Below are 27,092 nucleotides of genomic sequence, written 5' to 3'. Positions count from 1 at the left end.
GTACTCACTGCCTTACATATGAAACTGTAACTCTTCTGTACTTCACTTTGACAATAAAGAAGAAAAAAAGTTATCTTTTATTTTTTAAAGACCTTTTTGTAAGGAAAAAGGGTGAAAAAGTGCAGCAGTAGAGCACATTGGCTGCACTGAACATTGATGAAAGTGAACTCTGGGACTCATGGGCGGAGATGGGAGAGGGAAGGGAGAGAATGAGGGAACAGATGTCACTAAAGGAAATGTAAAAGGAAAAACCACTTATTTCCTCAAAAGGAAATTACTTATATTTGGATGTATGTAAAGGTAATCCTGCTGTATGTCACCTCTAAAACAACAATAAAGTAAACTTGGGGGGGGGGGAAGATATATTTGTAACTGTAAAATACAATACTGACTGCTTAGTGAGGGTTTGAACGTCAGGCACTGTTCTAAGTACTTGTGACAAAACTTAGCTTTCCCAGTGACTGTTCTTTTCTTTTGAAAGTAAGAGGACACTGATTTGAGGGGGAAGCATAAATTCTGCTGCCTGCTTTTGTTTTATTTATTTTTAATAGCAATTCAATATCAATAGTTATTAAAATTGTTTATTAATATTTTAATTTTAAACATTCATTTCTTAGATTTTGTTTTGTTTTGCTGTTTTGTTTTCATGATGTTATTTTCGTGAATCTAGGGCCTGTGTGTGTTAGGCTACTGAGATACATTTTGGGTCCCTGTGTATTTTTATGTTTGCCTTTATGCTATAACAGAGTCTAAGTAGTTGCTACCAAGTCCAACTGTTCCACAAAGCAGAAAGTGTTTACTGCCCAACCCACTACAGAAAGAGTTTACTGACACTTCAATAAACTAATAGGCCTCAAACTTTTACAGAGAGAGAGAGAGAGAAACAGACAGAGACAGAGGCAAAGAGAGAAAGGGAGAAAGAGAAAGATAACATTTCTGAACCATTTAAATCATACCTTTAATATTTAAATGAATCTTACTTTCTTTTCTATTATTTTTAAATAGTTGTGTAAAGGGGTTTCAATTCAACCTATAAGTGAATATTTCTTAAGAACAGGATATTTTTTGTATAAACATGGTAGTAGAGATGTCTAATTCAGGACATACCAACATTGTTGGTACTTATTGTCTACGTTGCAATTTTGTTCATGGTGCCAGTAATATCTTACAGAAGTTTCTCTCTTCAAATCTAGGATTTGATCCAGGATCATGTATTTCACTTGTATACATTTTTGTTTTTTCTTCCCCCACAGATTTTCCTATTTTCAGTTGAATTTTTCATCCTCATTTTAAATTTAAAAATATGTCTATGGCACTCTACGGGCCTGCTCCTCTGCCCCCGTCGCTCTTGAAGTCTGCTCCGCTGACGCCATGAGGGAGATCGTGCACTTGCAGGCCGGGCAGTGCGGGCAGATTGGTGCCAAGTTCTGGGAGGTGATCAGCGACGAGCGTGGCATCGACCCCACCCGCACGTGCAAGTACGTTCCCCGCGCTGTGCTAGTGGACCTGGAGCCGGGCACCATGGACTGCGTGCGCTTGGGGCCCTTTGGGCAGATCTTCAGGCCCGACAACTTCGTTTTCGGCCAGAGTGGTGCTGGGAATAACTGGGCCAAGGGGCACTACACGGAAGGCGCGGAGCTGGTTGACTCAGTGCTGGATGTCGTGAGGAAGGAGGCGGAGAGCTGTGATTGCCTCCAGGGTTTCCAGCTGACCCACTCCCTGAGTGGGGGGACTGGGTCTGGGATGGGTACCCTCCTCATCAGCAAGATCCGGGAGGAGTATCCAGACAGGATCATGAACACCTTCAGTGTGGTGCCCTCCCCCAAAGTGGTGGAGCCCTACAATGCCACCCTCTCAGTCCACCAGCTTGTAGAGAACACAGATGAGACCTATTGCATTGATAACGAAGCCCTCTATGACATTTGCTTCAGAACCCTAAAGCTGACGACACCCACTTATGGTGATCTGAATCACTTGGTCTCTGCTACCATGAGTGGGGTTACCACCTGTCTGCGATTCCCTGGCCAGCTCAATGCTGACCTTCGGAAGTTGGCTGTGAACATGGTCCCCAACCCCCGCCTGCACTTCTTCATGCCTGGTTTTGCCCCCCTGACCAGCCGGGGCAGCCAGCAATACCGGGAACTGACCGCGCCAGAGCTTACCCAGCAGATGTTTGATGCCAAGAACATGATGGCTGCCCGTGACCCCCGCCACGGCCGGTACCTGACAGTGGCTGCTGTGTTCAGGGGCCTCATGTCCATGAAAGAGGTGGACAAACAGATGCTTAACGTTCAGAACAAGAACAGCAGCTGCTTTGTTGAGTGGATCCCCAACAACGTGAAGACGGCTGTCTGTGACATTCCACCTCGAGGGCTAAAAATGTCGGCCACCTTCACTGGCAACAGCACGGCCATCCAGGAGCTGTTCAAGCGCATCTCAGAGCAGTTCACGGCCATGTTCCGGCGCAAGGCCTTTCTGCACTGGTACACCGGCGAGGGCATGGACGAGATGGAGTTCACGGAGGCTGAGAGCAACATGAACGACCTGGTGTCTGAGTACCAGCAGTACTAGGACGCCACGGCCGAGGAGGAGGGCGAGTTTGAGGAGGAGGCAGAGGAGGAGGTGGCCTAGAGCTGGCTCAGCAGCTAACGCGTGGGAGCAGTGTGAACTCTTTATTCACTCACAGCCTGTCTGCTAGCCCTGTCCATTGTACTCTTGCTGTTCTGTCTTGACATCATGTGTTGTACAGATACCATTAAAGCATTTTCATAGTGAAAAAAAAAATATGTCTATAGTAGGGAGATTCACCCTTCGCTGTGATATATACTGCATATTCTTTTGGCAACTTATCACTTGAGTTTTGACTTTGCTTATAAGTGTGTGTGTGTGTGTGTGTGTGTGTGTGTGTGTGCTGGTACTAGGCCTTGAACTTAGGACCTTATACTCTTGCTTGGGTTTTTCTCTTAAGGCTGGCCTTTATTACTTGAGCTACTTCCATTTCCAGATTCTTTCTGATTAATTGGAAGTGAGAGTCTCATGGACTTTTCTTCCTGGGCTGGCTTCGAACCACTACCCTCAGATCTCCTGAGTGGCTAGGATTATAGGCATGAGCCACTGGTGCCCAATGGTATTTTTTAATATAATGAAAATGATTAATGCATTTTCTTATAGATTTTGAGTCATACAAAGAAATTTTTCTGTGTTTGAGTTCAACTTGAATTCTCCTGTGTTTTCTTTTAGTACTTACACTGTTTCATTTCTTATATCTTGGCCTGTGATTCATTTAAAATCTGCCTCTCTCTTTCTTCCTCTCTCTCCCTCACCTTCTCCCTCTCCTCTTTCTGTGCTAGAGACTGAACCTATATTACTGAGCTATGCTCTCAGTCCCTGGAATTTATTCATACATACATTATGAGGGATGAATCTAATTCCATTATTTTCCAAGTGGCTACTCATTTGTCTCAATACTATTTATTAAAAAGCCTATCTTTGCCTCCAGGATTGAAAATCCTCTGTTATCATATATGGGGCATCTACATGTAGTTGAGTCCACTTCCGTTTGAGTTCATATATGATTTCCCTATGTACTTGGATCTATTTTTGTTTGATTATGCATGCACAGCATTATATGGCTTTAATCATAGTGGCCTTGCAGTATACTTTGAAAGTTCATATAGTTAGATTCTTCTTGTAGCATTTACTTTGTCCTACTTTGCTTGATATTCTAGGATATTTGTATTTCTTTAGAAACTTTATTGAATATTAACATTTTCTAGTTTAAGAAGAGAATGTGTCAAATGTTTTTGTTGGCACTACATTAAATCAACCTCTCCTCCACCACCATAGGAGAATTTGGAAAGATCCTCCTGCATCCAGTCATGCACCTGGTCAGTTCTGAGAGGTGTTCTGCATGCTTCTCAGATCACATAGGCACTGCCCTCAACAGCAGCCTTCATGCTTAACTCCTTCTTTGTAATTTCCCCATGCCTCAGACTCATTTCTTCTTGCACCTCCCTGTAGCTCCTTGAGGTTAACTTCTCCCAATCTCTTTACACCTAAGTTTTACCTCAGTTTACTTTTAAAAGGACATTTGAGCAGATATAGAGAGATCTTTCAATTTTAGGGGACATCACTGGTAAAAGTTGCAATGTTTGTAGAAATATGTAAATACTGTTCTGGAGATTGAAAGGTGAGAAGCAGAAATATGGATTTACCCTTACTCTTTATCAAGTGGAGGAGAAAAGCATTGTTTACAACTCTAGCCTGTACTGTGTTTATATTCTTATCCTTAGGCATATACAAATTACTCATTTTTTAAGTTTTAGTAAGAATTTACTTAAGTATAACAGGTCAATGGGACTGCATCAAACTGCAGAGCTTCTGCAGGGCAAAGGACATAGCTCGCAAGATAAACAGAAAGCCCACAGATTGGGAAAAGATCTTTACCAGCCATACAACAGACAAAGGACTCATATCTAAAATATATACAGAACTAAAAAAATTACATTCCTCCAAAACAAAACCACAAAGAACCAATAGCCCCCTCAACAAGTGGGCTAGAGACTTAAAAAGAGACTTCTCTGATGAGGAAATGAGAATGTCCAAGAGACATATGAAAAAGTGCTCTACATCACTGGCCATAAAAGAAATGCAAATCAAAACAACATTGAGAGTCCATCTCACCCCTGTAAGAATGTTCTATATCAAAAAAAATAACAATAACAAATGTTGGAGGGGATGTGGCCAAAAGGGAACCCTACTCCATTGTTGGTGGGAATGTAAGCTGGTTCAGCCACTCTGGCAAGTGGTATGGAGATTCCTCAGAAGGCTAAACATAGAGCTCCCCTATAACCCAGCAGCACCACTTTTGGGCATCTACCCAAAAGTCCATAAACAAGAACACATGAAAGCCAACAGCATAACAATGTTCATCGCAACACAATTTGTCATAGCTAGAATCTGGAACCAACCCAGATGCCCCTCAGTAGACGAATGGATCAGAAAAATGTGGTACATATACACAATGGAATTTTATGCCTCTCTCAGAAAGAATGACATTGCCCCATTCGTAAGGAAATGGAAGGACTTGGAAAAAATTATACTAAGTGAGGTGAGCCAGACCCAAAGAAACATGGAGTCTATCGTCTCCCTCATAGGGAATAATTAGCACAGGTTTAGGCAAGTCACAGCAGAGGATCACAAGAGCCCAACAGCTATACCCTTATGATCACATAAGATGATGCTAAGTGAAATGAACTCCATGTTATAGAAATGATTGTTATATCACTGTTGTAACTACTTTCAACGTGTTATGTGTAACCGTAGCTTCTATTACTGATGATCTTCTTGTATCACCTTCCTGTGGTTGTACCTGCACTATCTCTGTATGTTATCTGAGTACATTGGAAACCGTGTATACTGGTATTAGTACTAGGAAACTGAAAGGGAATACCAAAATTGAGAGACACAGGGTAAAAAAGAAAAACGACTACAAAAGCAATACTTGCAAAACTGTTTGGTGTAAATGAACTGAACAACTCATAGGGGTGGGAAAGGGAAAGGGGGAGGAGGGAGGGAGGAATGAGGGAGGAGGTAACAAACAGTACAAGAAATGTATCCATTGCCTAACATATGAAACTGTAACCTCTCTGTACATCAGTTTGACAATAAAAATTTGAAAAAAAATAAAAAAAATCACAAAAAAAAGTTCAGAAGAAATACCTATAGTCACAGCAACTTGGGAGGTTGAGGCAGGAGGATCAGTTGGTTCCCAGAATTTGAGACAATCCCGGGAAACACAGTGAAATGACATCTCCGAGAGTAAAACAAAATGGAAAATAATAAGTTTAAAGTGGAGCAGGATGGTACACTCCTGTAATTAATTGCAACTACTTGGGAGGCAGAAGCAGGAAGATTTGAAGTTCAAGGCTAGCCCAAGCAAAGTTATAAATATATACATATGCCTATACCTACATAGAAACATACATATATGTGTGTTTCTGGTTTTATATAGAAATATAAGAAGTTTCCATCTATTTGTAGAAAAAAAAACTTTAAAAAGATTTTAAGGTAAGTTCTAAATAATTCCAAATTGTTAGCTATGGTTTCCCATGAGTGGGAAGGTAGAACCAATTATTCCTGTTCTGTTCATTTCCCTAGGGATAGTTCTTCTTACATGGTTGACCTCTTGATACATATTCCTTATTCTTGCCCTTAAAGATTGTCTGGTAGGAATATTTACTGTTTCTTCTTTTCAGGCAAGGGTTTCCCTAGAGGAATGACCACTTTTGGGTGAATGGCTTACAGATGGATGGGTGGATTCCTAGAGATAAGCAAGTTTTCTCAGTGACATTTTATTTCCCTGTTTGTAATGGAACTGAGGCAGGAACCTTCTTTTGCTCATCCATTCCCTTTGTAAGGAGATGAAGCTGTAGCTGTTCAGTATGTCCAGGGCCTGAGATCTGCTGCCTCCTCCCAGGCCACATTCTGTAGCAGTTCCTGAAGCAAGAAAACTGGCACTTTCATACTTACGGCTTGATTCTGTAATTATCTCATTGGTTCTGAATTTGAATGAATTATAGGGATATGATTCATTGGTAACCCTCAAGTATGGATGAAAACTCTATTCTTTATTATTTTATTTTGCAATTTTGTGGTGATGGGGATCACACTCTATAGTTATGGATGTAGGCAAGTATCCCAGCTCTTCCTTTTGTTTTATGCTTCTGTATTATTTGAACTTTAAAATTTTTAATTTATTTTTTAAATTTTATTTTGTTATAAAGTGATGTACAGAGGGGTTACAGTTACATAAGTAAGGTAATGAGTATGTTTATTGCTGAACAGTGTTACCCCTCCCTGTTTTCTCCCGATTTTACTTCCCCCCAACTCCCATCTAGGAAGTTGTAAAGTTCTATTCCAGCATAGTGTCAAATGGATATCACTGTTGCATTGGTTCACCCTTTGTCCCACCATTTCTGTGGTTCCCTTTCCCTTCTGCAAATCAGATAAACTTATATACAAGACAAAGGGTGCTGAAATCAGAAACAGTGACCACCCAGAATGAACAAGAGGAGAAAAAAAAGAACAATAAAAGACATAACTGCAAATGGTACACACAAAAAAAAGAAAGAAAACAACAGAGACAAAAAAATTAACCCTCTTGTTTAAATACTGTGGAGATCATTTCAATTAGCATCATTTTATATGGTCATATGTACATAGCTATTGGCCTGTTGTGTTCCTCTGCTAGGACTATTATAAACATATACTAATTATTACGCCTGAGGGAAACCATGAAGGCTATATTTCTTTGGGTGTGGCTTAATATGATTTTTTCCAGTCTTCCATTTCCTTACGAAAGAGATGATATCATTCTTTCTGATAGAAGCATAGAATTAAATAGCATATATATGTGTATATCTATCTATCTATCTATATCACATTTTCTTGATCCACTGAAAGACATCTGGGTTGAGTCCATGTCTTGGCTATGGTAATAATGCTTTAACATAGTTGTGCTGGTAACTTTAGTGTGACCTGGTTTGTGACCATTCGGGTAAATGCCCAGCTGTAGGATTGCTAGGTCCTAGGGGAGCTCTATGTCTAGTCTTTTGAAGAACCTCTATACTGCTTTGTAGAGTGACCAGTAGAGTAACTTTCTAGAGTAACCAGTAATCAAGTTACATTCCCACCAACAGTGTGTATTAGCATTCCCTTTCGGCCACATCCCTGTCAGTATCTGCTATTATTTGGACTTTTTATAATAATGAACATGCATTACATATACAAATATACATAAATATCTCTAGATACAGAGGACATGAACTCATAAAAATCTATATTTCTATATTCTAACAGTTTTCAACTAATACTAGGACTCTTGCTCTCCCGGATTTATATCATCTTTCAGACTTCAACTGCTTTAAGCAGCCATATTGTCTTCCACCTTTAGAATGGAACTTTTCCTCCACTATTCTCATGGTTACCAGACACTAATTCTTGTGTTCCATATACATTTGTTCCCTTATGATTTAAGCCATCTAATTTGGTTTTTGTCAAGAAGGCTTCCTTATTCCAGTTAGTTATTCCTATTTTGTCTTAGGGAAAAAGCTCTCCCTATTTTTCTTGCCCTTCCCCCACCTTCCAAGGTACTTTTGCTTTGTTGACAGTCTAAGAATAGTCTTGAAGGAATTTTTAGGATGTCTCTTTTATTTTCAGCAATGCAGCCTGAAAATATATAAAGGAAGCATTATTTCCTTTCAAATCTCTTTTTCTTCAGGCAAAGTGTTCCCCATTTTTTTCAACTATATTATATGACAGGGTTTTGGTTTCATCTAGTATTTTGGTCACTCCCCTATGAATAGGTCCTAATTTGTCTATAAACCTAAAAGAGAGATACCCCTCTTTTATTTATATTTATTTTATTTATAGTCCCTTTTGGAATACAGTCCTCAGTGTGTGATCTCAACAGGACTAACCTGAATTTGTTTTAAGACTAGTACACTATTATCACAATGCTAAGAGTGGTGGTACATTCTTGCCAGATATTAGTGCTAGTGATTATTTTAGTCTGATCAAGTTGCTATAACAAAATGCCCTAGGGCTGGGAATGTGGTGTAGCAGTCGAGTGCTTGCCTAGCATGCATGAAGCCCTGGGTTTGATTCCTCAGCACCACAGACATAGAAAAAGCTGGAAGCAGTGCTGTGGCTCAAGAAGTAGAGTGCTAAGCTTAAGCAAAAAGAAGCCAGGAACAGTGCTCAGGCCCTGAGTCCCAAGCCCCAGGACTGGCAAAAATAAAAATAAAAATATCATAAACTGGATGACTTGTAAACAACAGAAATTTACTGAAGGTTGGACAGTGAAGATCGATGTCGATCTACTACTGACTGGTGAGGGCTAGCTTCCTCAGAGATATGCCTTTCTTGTGCATTTCCTCACATGATAGTGATCATGAAGAAGATCCCTTGCATTTCCTTCTGAGGGAACAAATCCCATTCATGGGACTCTTGCCTTGGGTAAGTGGTCCTCTGGAGGCGGAGGCAGGAGGAAATCAGTTTGAGACCATCATGGACTACATAGGGAGAGAGTGTCAAAAATAAAAGAGAAAGAAGAGAAAGAGAAAGAAAAGAGAAAGAAAGAAAGAAAGAAAGAAAGAAAGAAAGAAAGAAAGAAAGAAAGAAAGAAAGAAAGAAAGAAAGAAAGAAAGAAAGAAAGAAAGAAAGGAAAGAAAGAAAGAGAACTTGAACTTTAGATATCTAACCAGTGACTCATGCTTATAATCCTAGCTATTCGGGAGGCTGAGATCTGAGGATTAAGGTTCAAATGCAGCCCAGGAAGACAAATCTGAGACTCTTATCTCCCATTAACCAGAAATAACTGGAAGTGGAGGTGTTAATGAAGTTGTAAAGTTCTAGCCCCAATGAAAAAGTAAGAATGCAAAGCCCTGAGTACAACCCCCCCCCACACACACACACACTCTTTGGGCATCTAACTTCAAATGAAGTCTGCATTTGTTCTGATATCAGACACTTTTTAATAGGATACGATTTCCATGACATGAAAAGTGAGATAGAGGTAGGGGTGGGTTTAGACTCCTCTGGAAAGAAGAAATGCTTCCCATTTTAAAAAATGTCCCACTTCTTATGGTAACCTTGAAATTTCTGTGCTTCATGTTGGGGATATAACTCAAAGAGAGAGAGTTTGTTTAGCTTGTGAGAGGCCTACTATTTAATTTAAAAAAGTGTTTGGGCAAAAACTGAAAGTCATATTAATCAGGGTACAGATCTTGTCAGACAAATGTCAACATCAGATAATATTTCTGAATTGCAAACATGGCATTCTACACAGAAAAGTCACAACATGTCCATCATGAGCCCCGTCAATCAGTTCATATTGAAGAACTGGTGGAGGACATAACTTTGCTACATATAAAGAATTAAAGTGATTTTGAATGTTCAACTTGATACTCAAAGATCACATCTCTTTAGATAATACTTTCTCCCTTACCTTAAACAGTTAGAGTAACATTTTCTTTCTGAATTCATAGTACAAATTATGAAAATAAAAATGTCTTGATATACAAGAGAAAGAATCTGTCAAGGTCAATTCACATTTGGAAAAAGCTTTGAAATGGAGTGTTTAAAGCATGTACATATTTTAGGAATTTGGTCCATCCATATTAATTTTGAACTTTTTCCATCACAAACCAACATGTGTTACATTTACTGATTTCTTTTTCTCATTGCAAATGAAGTTAAAGACTTCCATTAAAGTCACAGAGGCAAAAATTTGAGATTTTCATAACTTTGAAATGTTTCACTACATAGCCTCAAAGCTTTATTTGGACTTCTAGAAGACTCAGAACATAGACAATTTGCCACCTATACACAATGTTTCTGGTTGCCATTTTAATCAAAATTAAGATTATCCCTTTCCTAATGAATATTAATACTTGCTGTAATGCAATCTGCTGTATCAACTCTTGCTGAAAATATTGTTTCTTTCCCTAGAAGATTTTTGTATTTATATTTTAATTGAATACAACTTTAGTGAGCCTTCTATTGAAAGGAAATCATTCTGTAGTTCGATCATAGAAAATATTTGCTTATGTTCTAAACAATCTAGTCAGTAGTAGATGAACAGAGGGCTGAATGACTCAAAAGAAGGAACTAGAAAAGGAAGCTTCTGAATGGTTAATGTTCCTGATCAAAAACTGAATCTAACCCATGACAGTCTGTGAGATTAATTGATCATGATTCTAACTATAGAGGGCAGGAAGGTGGTTTTTATCCCAAATTGTGTCATTTCTCTTCAGTTTTGACACTGTTAGGCCTCAGGCCAGGGAGCAATAGAAGGTAGAGGACAAAACTACACTGAAACTGGCTCCACTCCAAGATTAAAGGCACATTTTTCAGTGACAGTGTTTTTCACAAGGACAACTCAAGAGAAATAGGTGTGTGTGTGTGTGTGTGTGTGTGTGTGTGTGTGTGTGTGTGTGTGTGTGTGTGCTGGGCTTGATCTCAAGGCCTGGATTTTGTCCCTCAGCTTTTCTGTTCAACAATTCTCTACCAATTGAGCCACAGTTCCACCTCTGGCATTTTTTTTTGGTTAATTGGAGAGAAGAGTCCCCTGGATTTTCCTGCAGCTGCTGGCTCTAAACCTCAATCCTCAGGCCTCAGCCTTCTGAGTAGCTAGGATTAAAATGTGAGCCACTGGTACCCAGCCATAGCAACTTTTGAAAGGCTGCTCTTTATATGTATGTTTTAAAATCATGTTTTCCATAAATATAGTTAAACATAATAACTTAAAATTAATATTAAATGTGAATTCTTATTAGAAAATAAAACAACCTGCTTAAATTTTAATTCTAGAAGTCTGTTTTATGCTAGTTGAAAAAAGTATATATCTAGGAAAGGCTATGACATACTCTAACCTTAGAATCTATGCTAACTTTAGGGACACCAGTGAATATACTCATTTAATTATATGATTCAGCCAAAAATGTAAATTCCATGAAAATCAGTAAAAGCTTCCATTTTTCTTTTCAGTCCAACACAGGAGATATTTGTTTAATTGAAGACTAATTAATCAGATAAAAATAACATTAATTCTATTCCAATTACAGAAAAAAAGCTTTTTTTTTGGGGGGGGGGCAGTCCTGAGGCTTGGACTCAAGGCCTGAGCACAGTCCCTGGCTTCTTTTTGCTCAAGGCTAGCACTCTGCCACTTGAGCCACAGCGCCACTTCTGGCCGTTTTCTGTATATGTGGTGCTGGGGAATCAAACCCAGGGCCTCATGTATACGAGGCAAGCATTCTTGCCACTAGGCCATATCCCCAGCCCAGAATTATTATTATTATTTATTTATTTATTTTTTACCAGTCCTGGGCCTTGGACTCAGGGCCTGAGCACTGTCCTTGGCTTCTTTTTGCTCAAGGCAAGTACTCTACCACTTGAGCCACAGTGCCACCTCTGGCCTTTTCTATATATGTGGTGCTGAGGAATAGAACCCAGGGCTTCATGTATACGAGGCAAGCACTCTTGCCACTAGGCCACATTCCCAGCCCAGAAAAAAAGCTTTTTAAAAATTTAAAAATACTCAAAGAACAAAATAAAACCACTCAAAAACTCATCATTGTTTTATATTGTATTTTCCAGATTTCTATATGCATAATATATATTTACTTATTAAATATATATTTATGTAAAATTTATGTATAATATATTCTTTAATAAAATTGAGCTAAAGCTGTACATATTATCTTTGGTATATTTTCTCTCAACACTATTCATGATTAGTTTTCATTTATCCCACTTATAACTGATATATATGTATCATCAGCAGTATATGCTGTAAGTAAAATTTCAGTAATTCACATTGCAAATGAATTTGCAATCTCCTTTAGATTATTTCATTAAGCCTATAAATTCACCTGGATTTCTAAGATACTTATTAAGGTTTTTGAAATATTTAGACCTTATACTCTCATAGGTTAGCTAGTTTGCTCAGACATGAGCTACTGTTTGGCATTATCAGCCACCTGTTTTCACATGTAGGCCCAGCATAATCTACTGAAGCATACAGTAGAGTTGTATGTATACTTTCTACTAAATGGGCTAGAATTTCCCTAGATTTCCTTAATGCCCGCATATCATGTAAGTCAAAACCAAATCTTTAAAGTAGGGACAAAGGGATTAAATTGACATCGTAATTTTGGTCACCATGACCCATAACTTTCCTTGTTGGACTCATTAGTTCCTTGTCCTCATATGTGTTTTAGCTTGGATTATTTCTATTTCAATTTACTTAGTAAAAATTACAAAGTCAGATGAGCAACAAAGAAGTGAATTAGAATACAGTCAATGGGAGGTCCCTTTATCCATACTAATTCAACAATTTGTTAAGGTATATTTATGCATGCATGAGATTAAAAAGCTGTAGTATTGGGGCTGGGGATATGGCCTAGTGGCAAGAGTGCTTGTCTTGTATACATGAAGCCCTGGGTTCGATTCCCCAGCACCACATATACAGAAAATGGCCAGAAGTGGTGCTGTGGGTCAAATGGCAGAGTGCTAGCCTTGAGCAAGAAGAAGTCAGGGACAGTGCTCAGGCCCTGAGTCCAAGGCCCAGGACTGGCCAAAAAAAAAAAAAAAAGCTGTGGTTTTATCAGTCTTTTATTATCCACAACAATATAAGAAAATAAGTGCTTTAAAAATAAGCAAACACAAATTCAGTTTTTAGATCATTCCAGAAGTAATTGCATAATGGGTATCAACAAACATGTTCTATGAAGGGCCATATAGTAAATATTTAGGGCCCTCCAGGCCATATAGTCTGTTAGAATTTACTCCTCTATTACATACAACAATATAATGTATGTAAGCATGAGTGTAGCTGTGTTCTCATAAAACTTTATTTACAAAATCAACCACCTAACTGGATTTGACCTGCAGGTTAGAGTTTGCCAACCCCTCCTCTGTCATACAGCTGACTATACAGGAAAAGTATACTGGGAAATGTTTGTATTATTATTATTCTGAAATGAACTCATTTTTCACATGGAATGAACTCATTCTTTACCTTAAGGTATGATTTCTATTAAGGATCTCTTAAATGAGAGTAATCACCTATGAGGTCACTGGCTTTCTGAGGACATGTGATTACTTTTGCAGAAATGATGCAGAGAGATGGGAGGGAGTTTCAACACTAAAGGAAAACAGCTAAGATGTTCAAGTATTGGTGAGCTTGGGTTTTTAGCTCAGTGGTAGAGGATTAGCTTAACATGCTTGAGACACTAATGTCCACTCCTAGCGCTGCAAAAACAAAACAGCATTATTCAGTGTTGAGGCATGGATATGGAGGAAAGGGAATTAACTAAGGAGGCAACCAGGATCCATATACTTAGCCTGATACTAAAATAAATAAAAAATAGTTGAAAGGTTCCCTTTGTTTCACCTAAATAAAATTGAGCACTGGACTCTTTTACATAAGTATTTTAAAACTCATAAATCTTCATACATAAGAACAAAAACATGCTCCAAATGAAGACATTCAAGTATAGCAGGGTTGACGAGCTACAAAGAGCAACCAAGCCAGGTTAATCACAGTGTTACTGGAAGGTTTGTCATGTCTCCTTGCTTTTTGTGGTTCTTATTTTGGATGCATTTTTTTTCAGACATTAGTTATCCCAGCAAGAAATTGAAAAAGAAAAGATGACAAGAGAGATGGAAAGTCAGCATAGAGTTCTTTGTTAAGCAGTCTTGTATGGATGTCTATTATGTCGACTTCTGCAGTGTTACTTAGGCTTTATGAATAACAGGATTAATGGTGAACTCATCCAAGAGTTCAGAAGAGGCTTTTGTAGTCTTCCTTCAGGACACAAGCTTTTCTGCCAAAGAATTTTGGCCTGTGTGATTAACGACCACAAATTCTTTGATAGTCCCACTGAGAGCCCAGTTCTCTTCTCCCTTGGATTCTCTGACTAATCGAATTCAGTGGAAGTGATGTGTAGGTTTCTAGCCCCAGGCTTTGAAACTATCTCCACTTCTCTAGCTTTGTAAAACTTGTCTTTGGAACACTGAGCTCATCCAGAAAAAGACTCCAATAAGCAGGACTTGAGAAAGATGACCAAATAGCCTGCTAAAAAGGACACACAGACAGGCCCTGAGGTCATATGAAGAATCAGATGAGTGTTTTAGCAATCTGATCAAGGCACCAGGAATATAGGTAGAACTGACTCAGTCCTTCAAGTACAGTTCAGTCATCAGTATATGGGGCAGAAGAATCCATCACCTAAACTCTTCTCACATTCCTAACTCACACAATTATGAAATACAATAAAAGTTCTGTTGCTTTTATACACTAAATTTTAATTAACAATAGCTACTTCAATAGCATGCACAAATTAAAAGAAGATGTGGGGTAGGGACGGTGTACTGGGATTTGAATGCCATTCCTTGAGCTTCTAGGCAGGCACTCTAACCACATAGCCAAGCCTCCAGCCCTTTTCATGCATTCTATACCAAGTAATTACTCTGTCTTTCTTTTGTTCTTTTATTTCTAATAAAATACAAATCCACTTTTTGCTATTCTGTAGGTGTGATCACCTTAAAGTCATTCTAGTTGAGCTTTTTGAACAATGACCTTTACCAAAAGAGTTCTAGGCTCATGTCAACTCACAATTGTCAATTAAATAACCACTTTCCAACAAAATATCTTTTGGCAGTACTGATATGTGAACTCAGGGCCTCATGTTTGCTTGTTAGGCACTCTGCCACTTGAGCCATACCTCCAGATCTTTTTTGCTATTGTTACTTTTAGAATAGGATCCAACACTTCTGTCTGGGACTGGCCTCTGACAGCTATCTTCTACCTACGCCTCTCACATAGCTGGGATTTCAGGGGCACTACTACATTCTGCTTATTTGTTGAAATAATATCTCACTTTTTTTTTTTACCTCAAAACAACCCTTTGAATCTTCAAAGGCCTTTCCCATCATTTATAGTAGAATAAGATTGTAGAGCATGTTAAACAGCATGAATTTGGACGTTGGGTAAATTATACTTTCCATGTATATACAGACTCCTCCAGCATGTATATGATATACCACAAGAACAGGTAATATTTATTCATACACTTTCTTGGCTCTGCTATCTGGTTTTTCATGTGCATAATTCTCTAGCAATTTAATTCTCCGAGCTCAGAGCCAAGTTGTTTATTGAATCTCTATAAACATCCTGATTATGATCCCATGAGATCTACTAGTTAACACTTGGGAAAAAAATTTTTTTAATGCAAAGAAAAACTCGATTCATGGTGATGATACTTTTCTATAAAGAATAGTTTTATATATAGTTTGGCATGGAAAAGTATTTCTCAAAAAGAGCTCTGCAGCTGGGATCCAAAGGCTTAGGCCTGTCATCCTGTCATCCTAGCTACTCAGGAGCTTGAGATCTGAGGATCACAGCTTGAAGTCAGCCCAGGCAGAAACATTTGTGAGACTCTTCGATGCAATAACCAAGAAAGCCAGATGTAGAACTGTTGCTCAAGTGGTAGAACACTCAGTGCCCAGGCGTTGAGTTCAAGCCCCAGGACCGTAAGGAAAGAGTTCTGAGGATACTAGTATATGCTAATTGCATTAAGGGATCCTTGAGAGTAAGTTTAGAAAATTTAAAAAGAAAATTGTTAAATATCCTTTCTCCCTAGAATTTTCTGAGAACCTTAAATATATGAAAATTCTATGGCTCTCTAATGGATCCCTCAGTGTGAAGAATCAGAGTTGACAGTGGTATTCTTTTTGGACCACTATTTTGTGGAATGAGTGTGGACTAAAGCACACTTTAGGAAGTACAAATAAAGTGAGAAGAGTAGAAGAACATGAGCCCAAAGGCCATAATTCTGATCCTAGTCTGCCACTTATTGGCTGTGAGAGTCATTCTATTTATATCAAGCTCATCTTATCTAAAATGATCACTAACCCCATACATCGATTATTACCTCAAAGCTTTTATGAACAATAAATGAGAGAGTTTAGAGAAAGGTGACTGGCAGGATCTAGTGATTGAATGCAAGAAGAACAATCGACTTTGTACAACAACACACAATTCTCCTGCCTCAGTCTCTTGAGTGCTGAGATTACAAGTGTGTATCACCTCAAATCATTCATTTGACTATCACCAAAGAGATTTCTCATAAAACTATGTAATATTAAAATTATAGGACTTTTATGGCTGGGATGTAGCTCAGTGACAAGTGCAATGTCCTGGCTTCAATCCCCAGTACCAAAAGAGAAAAGACAAAAAAAAATGTATAGCATTTATTATAAATAACAAAGTCCACTTCCTTCCTTGTCTACAAATAAAAACAGAAAAAGAAAAAAAAGAGCTCTGAGCATATTAGGAATTTATTTAACATATAGACTTTTACTTGTATATGCCAGACAGGATAGCTTCCTCAAAATATTCAAAGAGAGAAAGTAGATTTATCCTATATAACCAAGTGATAAAATAGGTGATAAGCTCTTTCTCTAAAGCTACATGAAGACAATCTGTCCAGCAATCTCAGAGTAGGACTTTTGAATAAACAAGTTGTCCCAAGGTTGCCAGTTCCCCATGTTTCTGTACTGATGGTGGCTTCAGGGAGACGAATCAGGCCTCATGTAGTTTCTTCTCTCCGGATTGGATACATTGGAAACTAATCATGGATATGCTGACTTCACCATATAGTTGGCACACTGCCTGAGAGAAACCCAGATCTATGAGAAAGCCAACTGTGGAAATTGTTTTTTATAGGAATGCAGGAGACACATTCTCATTGGAAGAAAAAAACGTAAAGTTTTTCTTTCTTAGAAGGGCACATGAAACTGAGAAAAAAAATCAAGTATCCATATCAAAGAAGATGGTTTTAAGGAGATGGTAGGGGACTACAGTCTTCTAATTCAGTTGGCATTGCCTGTGGGTATTATATAGAAGCTTGGCTGAACTCTGCAGTGTGGCAAGCCATAATTTAAGAATGTGTAATTTTTTGTTATCTGTACTGACTGCCATTTTTATTTATGTGGATAATTGAAAATTGACTGTAATTAGAAAATCTAACAACCTCAAGACAAATTTGATATGTATCACCCTTTAGAAACAATGTGAATTGAAATGTTTCTCCACTGGACAGCTCAAGTACTGTTTTCTTGTGGCTAGAGAGTCACAATATGCCCCATCTCCCCTCAAAAAACAACAAAAAAACCCCAAACCAAACAAACCTTGTCCTAGAAAAAAAATCTAACTGAGACAGGACTGGCATTAGCAACAAAAGAGAACTGAGAAGTGATTTGAGGAAGTAAAATAGAGTCCAGTAAAGGCTGGGATGTTTCTGTAAAGCCTACTGAAAGGGGAACTCCAAGATAGGCCCTGTGTTTGTGCAGATCTGGACCTGAGTTTGCATATTTTATGATCAGAGTATGTTATAACTAAAATAGCAAGTATTCTTAGCTAGTTAATGAAGCTTGAGATAGGATGGTTCCTGTTAAATGCACATAAAAAGAGTAAAGCTAATATTAATGAGTGCTTGTCATGTGCAGGCATTGTAACTAAGATGTTTCACATGAGTTAACCTGTTTAGTTCTCTTAATAAGTCTGTGATGTTTGCACTATTGTTAACTCCATTTTCAGTAAACTGAAGCTTAAACAGATTGAGTACTTCCCATAGCTTATTAAGTGTTTAACCTCAGATTTAACTCAACATCTTCTGGCATGAGGCCTGTATTTGTGACCATCGTTCTGTAGTCTACCACATATTCTTGTCTCCCTGCCTTTGAAATATCTGACATGAAATTCATTTTTATTGTGTTAGTACATTGTCTCCCAAGAAGCCTAGCAATGTGCAAGCTGACCTATAGGGCATGACTGCCTCTTCCATGCAAATCCTTAAAGGAACCTATCTATAATTTTCCTTTTCCAAAAGGATCAAAGATCTGTAGAGGAAGAGATAACCCTTTATTTCATACAACGGGCTCAACCAGACCAAGTGGTATCAATTTAAACATAATCTAGAAACCTTTCTGACCCTGATTTCATTTACTGTGATCCTTCATGTTGAGTGTGGGCTGTAGATACTGCTGAGGAAACTATTCAAAGTCTCAGTCTATCTGTGGAAGGCCTCAATATCATCTATTTATGTCTATATATGTGTATCTATCTCCTAAATATCCATCCTCAGGCAAGTGAGGATAGGCAGTCACCTGTACACACATATAAAGCAAGTATTCAGTATGCTGAAAAGGGCATTTGTACTCAGTTTGTTTTCCCTCAGAGTCACCAATCGTCCTCAGATTCTCATCACTTATCATTATCTCTGCGTACTATGATTATGTCCATTTATTATTCTCATCACTGCCACTTATTAGAATGAGTATAAACCTGGTTTTGAAAAGATGAATGTCATAAGTATCCACTAGCAGCTCTACTGTTAGAAAAGGGAACCAGGCTTTTAGAAAATGAGAGCTCAGTAGGTAAATTTTGATAGAAAATGAGCATTGCAGAAGTCAATACAATGAGTCTGCAGATCACCATCCAAGATGAACTACTTATCAATTTGTTGTAAAATATCGACAATAAAGAAAATACGGTAAATTTGTATCATCAAAATCATACATTCCCATAGAAGCTCCAAAGGAAAAAGAAGGAAAAATTCAGATATTATGATCTTTTTCATGATATCATGTCATTTATTTTTATGAAATTACACTGAAAGTGGATGGAAATGGTGTTTTTTCTTTCATGTCTTTGTGCAGTAAAGTCAAAAGTTAGCAACTTCTTCACCTTTAACTGGTACATATACACATGCCAAGAGTTTTATTGTATTCAGTATTTTTACTCTTTACAATAACTGTATGATAAATGTAATATGATAACCCATACACTATTCTATAGGTGAAGAATGTCAAGTTTACAAGATAAATAACTTACCTAAAATAATATAGCTGTTAGGTAGCAAAACTCTAATTTGTCCTCCTATTGCTTCCTTTTGGGACAAGTTTCAGGAACTCTGTGGGAGAAAATGCATGCTAAAAACACAAACAAATGTTTGAGCAATGCAAGGAGAGGATGAATGCCATCTCCTTAATATTATCAGACACCCTACAAATTAACTTGTAAAAAATATTTTCTCTTAGAGTCAGCATTTTAAAAATTCTAGAAGGATATAGCTACAAAGCTGTCTTCTAGGTCATCCTTCTATTTTAACAAATAAGGACATATATAGGTACTAACTTAAAATCCTATATGGCTACATATCATTAGCACTCAGAAATATTTATTTAAAGCACAAGACATAACATAGCCATGATTGGTAATGTATGGAAAGAAAATAGCAAAAGAAAATACAATCTGATAGGGCAAGTTCAATATTTGCATAATACAAAATCTAGTTCGGCCAATCAATCATCTATAAAGAAATGAATAGCTGTAAATAGGAACTCTCTAAAACCTTAATTTCTTTTCAGTGCCTTGTACACAAGTAAGCATTTAGCAAAATGTTGATTACTAAAAGAAAGAATATATCCCCAATCTTATAATATTCATCCTAATGTGGTCAATGTACAAGTTTTACTTGTTCTAGAAATAAACAAGTGAAGAGCTGTTAAAATACTTAACCATGAAATAACTCTTATATGGCTACAATTTGATTTACTGAGTGTGTTTGCCATTAAACACATAAGAAATGAAAGAATGCAAACATAGACTTGGATATTTAGAGAGACTTAAAATCATTCATTTGACATTTTCCTAACTTTCAACATTTAAAAACATTCTCCATTATGGAACCTCTTTGCTATCTGGGATCTGACTACTAACCATGTCTGGAGTTGTACTTTGCTGCATGGAGGAGCCGTTCTCATTAGCCACAGAAACCTTGGCAGAAGCTCCTTGTGTTTGTTCTGGAACAGATACCCAAAAATTAGAATAAAAATTGAAGGATATGCTTAACATTTCCAAATCCTTCTTTACCCCTAATTGGTATCTGCTGTTGGTTAAAAGGACAGTGGATGAACAGTCAATTAAATTATTTTTGGAGGATTGGTAGGGCATAAATAGAATAGTAATTTGTGGCCTCAGCTCCAAACTTCAGAAAATCCCTCTGTCACTCCTAGCTCTGAGCTGAAGAGCTAAGAATAGTAGGTAATAGTCTACCTGTTGCTTCTGCAAGGCAGGCATTGAGGTGACTGTAGGACTGCTAAGAACCTTTTTCTACCTTGGAAACCCAGAAGCTCAGGAGCCCCACTGAGAATTGATCAGCAGAAACAAATTCCAGGAATTTGATTTGTGAATGGATGAAGGGACAACTAACTTTTGAGATGGTTCGCCCATACTCAGGGATCCAAATCACTGCTGGTCATCCCTTGTAGTGCAGAAAATTTGATCATCCTGAACACAATGTTCAAGCCTACTACTGACTTTCAGAACTAGTTTCACTCATGAATTTGTATCCTAGAGCCCAATAAAGGTGATGGTGGGTTAAAGCTTTCATTTTCTCTCCTCTCTTCCTCCCTTCCTCCCTTCCTCCCTTCCCTCCCTCCCTCCCTCCCTCCCCCTCCCCCTCCCCCTCCCCCTCCCCTCCCCCTCCCCCTCCCCCTCCCCCTCCCCCTCCTCCTCCTCCTCCTCCTCCTCCTTCTTCTTCTTCGCCTTCTTCGTCTTCTTCTTCTTTGTCTTCTTCTTCTTCTTGCAGTGTTGGGGCTTGAATCCAACGCCTGTGAATGCTAAGCAAGCCCTTTACTGTTGAACTACTTTCCCAGACTTCTATTCTGTATAGGTTTGCCCATTCATTAATTTAATTGTGGCTTAATTTCTAGTGTTTATTAATGCATCTCTGACAAGCAGCTCTGTCATTTGCTGGACTTCCAGCAGTTTTCAAGCTCTAATTACTGATCTGAGGCCTGCTTTTTAGAAGAGAGAGATGCATGAGGATCTGAAAGTGTCTCAGTCTAACTTTGAACTTCTGTCATGATCTTAAAGGACTGTCCTCCAGCTGAGAAGCTGGACTTATTCCTTCATTTTTTTTCCAGTAAAAATGTAGTAAGCATTGATTTTGTGACACAAAAAAAACATCAAGATCTATTACAGGTTTTTTTTTTTTTTTGGCCAGTCCTGGGCCTTGGACTCAGGGCCTGAGCACCATCCCTGGCTTCTTCCCGCTCAAGGCTAGCACTCTGCCACCTGAGCCACAGCGCCCCTTCTGGCCGTTTTCCATATATGTGGTGCTGGGGAATCGAACCCAGGCTTTCATGTATACAAGGCAAGCACTCTTGCCACTAGGCCATATTCCCAGCCCCTCTATTACAGTTTTGAGAATAGTTTTGCAGAGGATTTGAAGTGCTGAAGATACCAGTACTAAGTATAGAGTTAAGTGAGCCTTCCTTTTTTCTCATACTTCACTCATACCATCAAAATGGATTTGATCTATTTGCCACCATTACTTTTCCTTCCGTTCATTTCTTCCTTCCCTCCCACTCTCCCTCCCTTCTTTCCTTACATCCTTTCTTCCCTGCCCCCACTTCTTTTGTTTTTTTTCCTGTGCTGGGAAATAAAGCTACGCACACGCTAGGCAAGTTCTTTATCATTCTTCTTTTTTTTAATCGTTCTTTTTTTCAGATTTTTCTTATTAAAATGTCTGTACTCATTACCTGACTTATGTAACTGTAACCCCTGTATATATCACCTTTACAATAAAACTTAAAATAATAATAATAATTCAGCTGGGTGCTGTTGGTTCATGCCTGTAATCCTAGCTACTCAGGAGACTGAGACCTGAGGTTCTCAGTTCAAAGCCAGCTGGGGCAGAAAAGTCCCCATGACACTCTTGTCTGCAATTCACCTCTCAGAAACTGAAAGTGGAGCTCAAAGAGGCTCAGGTACAGAGCCTCATCCCTGAGCTCAAGCCCCACAACCAACAAAAAAATTTATACACTAAAGCCGGATTACATAATCTCACAGTAGATCTACCATACTGGAATGCTAGCCTTGAGCATAAAGGAAGCCAGGGACAGTGCTCAGGCCCTGAGTCCAAGCCCCAGGACTGGCAAAAAACAAACAAACAAAAAAAAACCACAAAAAACAAATACTAATACTGAGTAGCAATAGAATGACCATTGGTTTTAGTTTTGTTTTTAAGTAACCATTGGTTTTACTTTTTACCATTGGTTTTATTTTCTTATCAGAGTAGGAAATGTGCCTACTCAGGTAGCAAAATTTAGTTATCCAGACCTCTAATTATTTTTTTACTTTAATGGTGGAATTTCAACTCCTGTTGACAAGAGGGATGATTTTAAGTTATTCTATAGGGACACCTATAATTTTTATTCTATATCTCGACTTCCTCAGACATGAGATGTATAATTAATTGCTAATCCCCAGAAATAACTGTAAAAACGTAAATGAGCTACCATTTTGATGTTACTGTACAGTTAAAATCATTATTTCTTTCAATATCAATGACTCAGTATAAATATTTATTGCAATAAGTTGTTTGTTGCAATAAATAAAGTACTGAATGCTGAAAACAATAGATAAAACACACTGAATTTAGTCACCAAATTAATGTACATTATTACCCATGATTTTTTTCCTTTTTTTATGGCACTGGTGATTGAAACTAGGATAGGCAAGGGCTCTACCACTAATCTACAATACTCCAACTCTCACTGACATGTTCTACTGATTTTTCTGAGTAAGAATGAGGTGGATTCTAGCCAGATACTAGGAACTACCTATGACAAGTAATACATAATAATCAACATTAGCAGTTATCATCTGTCCATCTATGAGTATGTGGTACATGAATATTATCAGTCACGTAGATTAGAGCAGAGAAAAAGTTTGTGAAGTCTTGCTCTGTAATCATTGTCATTTAACACAAATCATGATCCCTTTGGGCAATTTATATTTAAACATGTCATGGTATAATTGTTCACTATTAGAAATAAGAGTTTCACTGACTGCACTATTTAATAATGTATTTGCCATCTAAATTCTTGATGTCTTTTTCTGTCATTTATCTTTTAGCATCTCTCTCCATCTCATATTCTATATGAAATATTATTGTGTATAATTTTGTATGAAGATAGGGATATTTGTCTTGGTATCTACTGTTTTCCAAATCTCTAGACTGTGCATGGTGCATAATAGGCATTCAATAAACATTTTCAAGGAAATGAATAAATAAGGATGATTTGCTCTACTAACCAGCTTATGAACAAACCCTAGTAACTTTTTTTCTATTTAAGCTATTAGTTGTCTATATTAAAGCAAAATTTGGATGATTAACGAAGTAAAATCATCCAACAATTCAAAACACATTAGCCCCAAAGGAAAAACAATGTATTATCATGATTCTGTTTCTGACAAGTTAGAGACAAAGTATAATTTTCAAGTGTTCAGATCACTGAAGTTCCAAGAGTTTCTGAAGTGTTTCTGAATTTTTAGATGAGACAGCAGTCTTTCTTCCTTCTTTTCTCTCTCTCTCTCTCTTTCTTTCTTTCTTTCTTTCTTTTTTTTTTTTTTGCCTGTCCTGGGGGTTGAACTCAGGGCCTGAGCACTGTCCCTGGCTTCATTTTGCTCAAGGCTAGCACTCTACCACTTGAGCCACAGCACCACTTCTGACCTTTTCTACATATGTGGTACTGAAGAATCAAACCCAGGGATTCATGTATGCAAGGCAAGCACTCTTGCCACTAGGCCATATTCCCGGCCCTAGGTAGCAGTAGTACAATAGTTTACTAATTCTTCTAATTCAGAGTCATAAAATATCTTCTGGAATTGTAGTATTGAGAATGCATGTAAGGATAAGTGAATCTTTAATTTGTAGTCAAGAGTGCAAAGAATATGAAAGTTTCAATTTAGTTCCCTAAAAAATAAACCCAAATCCTAAAGTAGGATAATTTTAATACTTAATATGAATTGGTTCATGCAATTTACTTATTGGATGATTTCTGTGTTGGTTTGTACGTGTTGGTCCTGGGACTTGAACTTGGAGCCTCGCATACTTGCTTTTCTTTTCTCTCAAGTCTGACACTTTCCCACTTGAGGCATGCCTCCAATTCCAGCTATTTATTAATTTATTTTTGTTTATCTATTTACTCGTATAGCAGTGGGCCTTATCCTTGCTTTTTATTAATTTTCAATTAAACTTTTAATTTGGAGATGAAGGTCAGTATTCAGGCAGTTGTAGGAAATGGTAAGTGCCTTGTAGTTCTGTAGTTCTAGTTACTCAGGAGGCTGAGGTCTCAGAATCCTGGTTTGAAATCTCTGTGGATAGGAAAATCAGTGAGACTCTTATCTCCAATTAACCAGCAAAGAGATCAATGGAGATGTGGCTCAAGTGATAGAGTGCTAGCCTTGAGCAAAACCACTAAGGGACAGTAGCTAGGCCCTGAGTTCATGCTCTAGTACCAGCTGTCTGTCTGCCTGTCTGTCTCTCTCACACACACATACACACACCACTAATAATAATAATAACAACAACAATAATAATGAAACAGTCCACATAATTCCCTCCAGTGTAGTGAAAACCCACAAAGCAATATTAAGTAAAGATACTGATGCTGATAGTTAACATACAGAATATTGCCCTCCTGTTTGAATTCCCTAATTAATTTCTGGGAGCCACAAATGTCTTTTCTATTTCTGTAATTTTGACATTTCGAAAAGGTTATATAAATGAAATTATAGAGTATATAATTGTTTGGGATTGACTCTTTCCCTCAACACATTTCTCTGGAGCTTAATATAGACCAAGAATTCTTTACCTTTTATTAAATAGTCTTCCATAATTTAAATATTTGTTAACAGCTAAACATAGTCATTAAATGACTAATAAAGCTGCATACATATGTATATAAATTTCTATTTTCCTTTTGTGATTCTGAGCATCAAACCTAGGGTCTTAAAATGCTCCATTTGTGAGCTATATCCCCAGTGTTTTTGGTTCTCAAATTTTTTCTTTAATTCCTGAAGGCTATTTTGTTTCATTTTAGCAGTTGAAAGATTTTATGTTACACCCTCTGTTCTCTAAGATTTCTGGTAAGAAATCTGCAGTCATTTAAGCTCCTCTACAGGTAATGAGGGAATTTTTTTTTTGCTGTTTTTTTTTTTAATTTTAAATTGTCAGTAGTTTTAAGAAGTACAATTTTGATGTTCCCTGGTGTGGATTTCTTTGGATTAATTCTGCTTGGGTTCTGTTCAGCTTCTTAAATTCGTTGGGAAGTTTTAGATGTTGTTTCTTCACATCGTTCTTAATGAATGTCTTAAAAAGTTTTACAAGTGTTTATAGTCCCACTTGTTCATGAGGTTCTTTCCATTCTTTCTTTCTTATTGGGTTGAAATAATTTTTATCATTCTATCTTCCTTCCACTTCACTGATTCTTCCCTTTTTCCTAGATATTTTGATGTTAATGATTGGATTTTCCATGACTTTCTATATTAAACAATTGCTACTGAGTGGCACAGCAGCACATGTCTGTAACTGCTGTTACTTCGAAGGCTGAAACATGAGAATCTTTAGTTTAGACAAGTTTTATTTCTATGGTACTTGAGAAAAGCACAGCAGTTGATGTTCATTTTTTTTTTTTTTTGCTTCTGTAGCATATCTCAGGAGTTAGGGTTAGTGCTTATGGCACTTTATGAGGAGTTCAAGTTGGAGTGAGTTAGCATTCACTGAGTCTCTTTTGTCTTGTCTATTGTTATTCAAGTTCACTTGCTTTGTCAGCTTCAAGTGTAGGATATATGAGGCAAAAATAACACTCAGAGGACTCATTACCATGTTAGCTAGGACTCCAGGTCTCCACCTATTCCATCTTTACTCTGTCTTTTGGAGTCTTACATTTGTTTTATGTATAATGTCCAGGAAGAAATAGCAAGTAGGAATATATAAAAAGCATTTCTATTTTGTCTTCTGGGATACAGAAGCTCATGAAATATCTTTTATTCTGTAAAAGTGTCAAATGAATAGATAGTTACTAGTGAACCTTCTGAAAGAACAATATCTATGACTTTGTTGTTCAATGTGTTATAGCCAATAATTATGGAAAATGATATCCCAAACCTTCCATCTCCATAGTTGAGTTTTTCCTTTTATTAATTTATTCCACATAGTTCTACCACAAACCTTCAAGGACAGGGATTTCTAGGCCCCAAAGTACATATAATAGTGGACAAAACACTGTTAGAACACTTATATTTTAGTACAGGCAGCTAGACAATACGTATGATAAGTGTAAGATATGTTAGAAGATGAATGCTATGGGGAAAAAAATCCTTAAACAGGTTAAAGGAGGATCCACTGGAAGATATAGGTCCAAATAAGTCATTCTTGTGATTCATCATCAGTATATGCTGAAATCTCAGCTCTTCTCCAGTCTTTATCTCACCAGCCACCTTGTCCATGGTACCCTGCTCAATACATTGGCTAGAGTTAATCTCTTCCACCATGTACTTTCTATCTCTGTTCCAGTGCTTAGCATTCTGCCTTGTAGCAGAGGGGACTGTATCTGTCTTTTTCACAACAGTGTAACTCTTTGATAAGGACAACCTGAGTTATTAATTA

General features: G+C 37.7%; 1 protein-coding gene across 1 annotated transcript; it reads left to right on the top strand.

Annotated features, from left to right (window-relative positions):
- Positions 1-1,318: 1,318 nt before the first annotated feature.
- LOC125364752 (tubulin beta chain-like) lies at positions 1,319-2,784 on the top strand. The gene has a single exon (XM_048364428.1). The coding sequence runs from the start codon at positions 1,372-1,374 to the stop codon at positions 2,569-2,571; it is 1,200 nt and encodes a 399-aa protein (XP_048220385.1). The 5' UTR covers positions 1,319-1,371; the 3' UTR covers positions 2,572-2,784.
- The last annotated feature ends 24,308 nt before the right edge of the window (positions 2,785-27,092 follow it).

The sequence above is a fragment of the Perognathus longimembris genome, chromosome 16 (genome assembly GCF_023159225.1).
Source record: "Perognathus longimembris pacificus isolate PPM17 chromosome 16, ASM2315922v1, whole genome shotgun sequence".
Taxonomy (NCBI): Eukaryota; Metazoa; Chordata; class Mammalia; order Rodentia; family Heteromyidae; genus Perognathus; species Perognathus longimembris.
The sequence above is the reverse complement of the archived record's forward strand: the minus strand, read 5'-3'. Positions and strand labels throughout refer to the sequence as shown.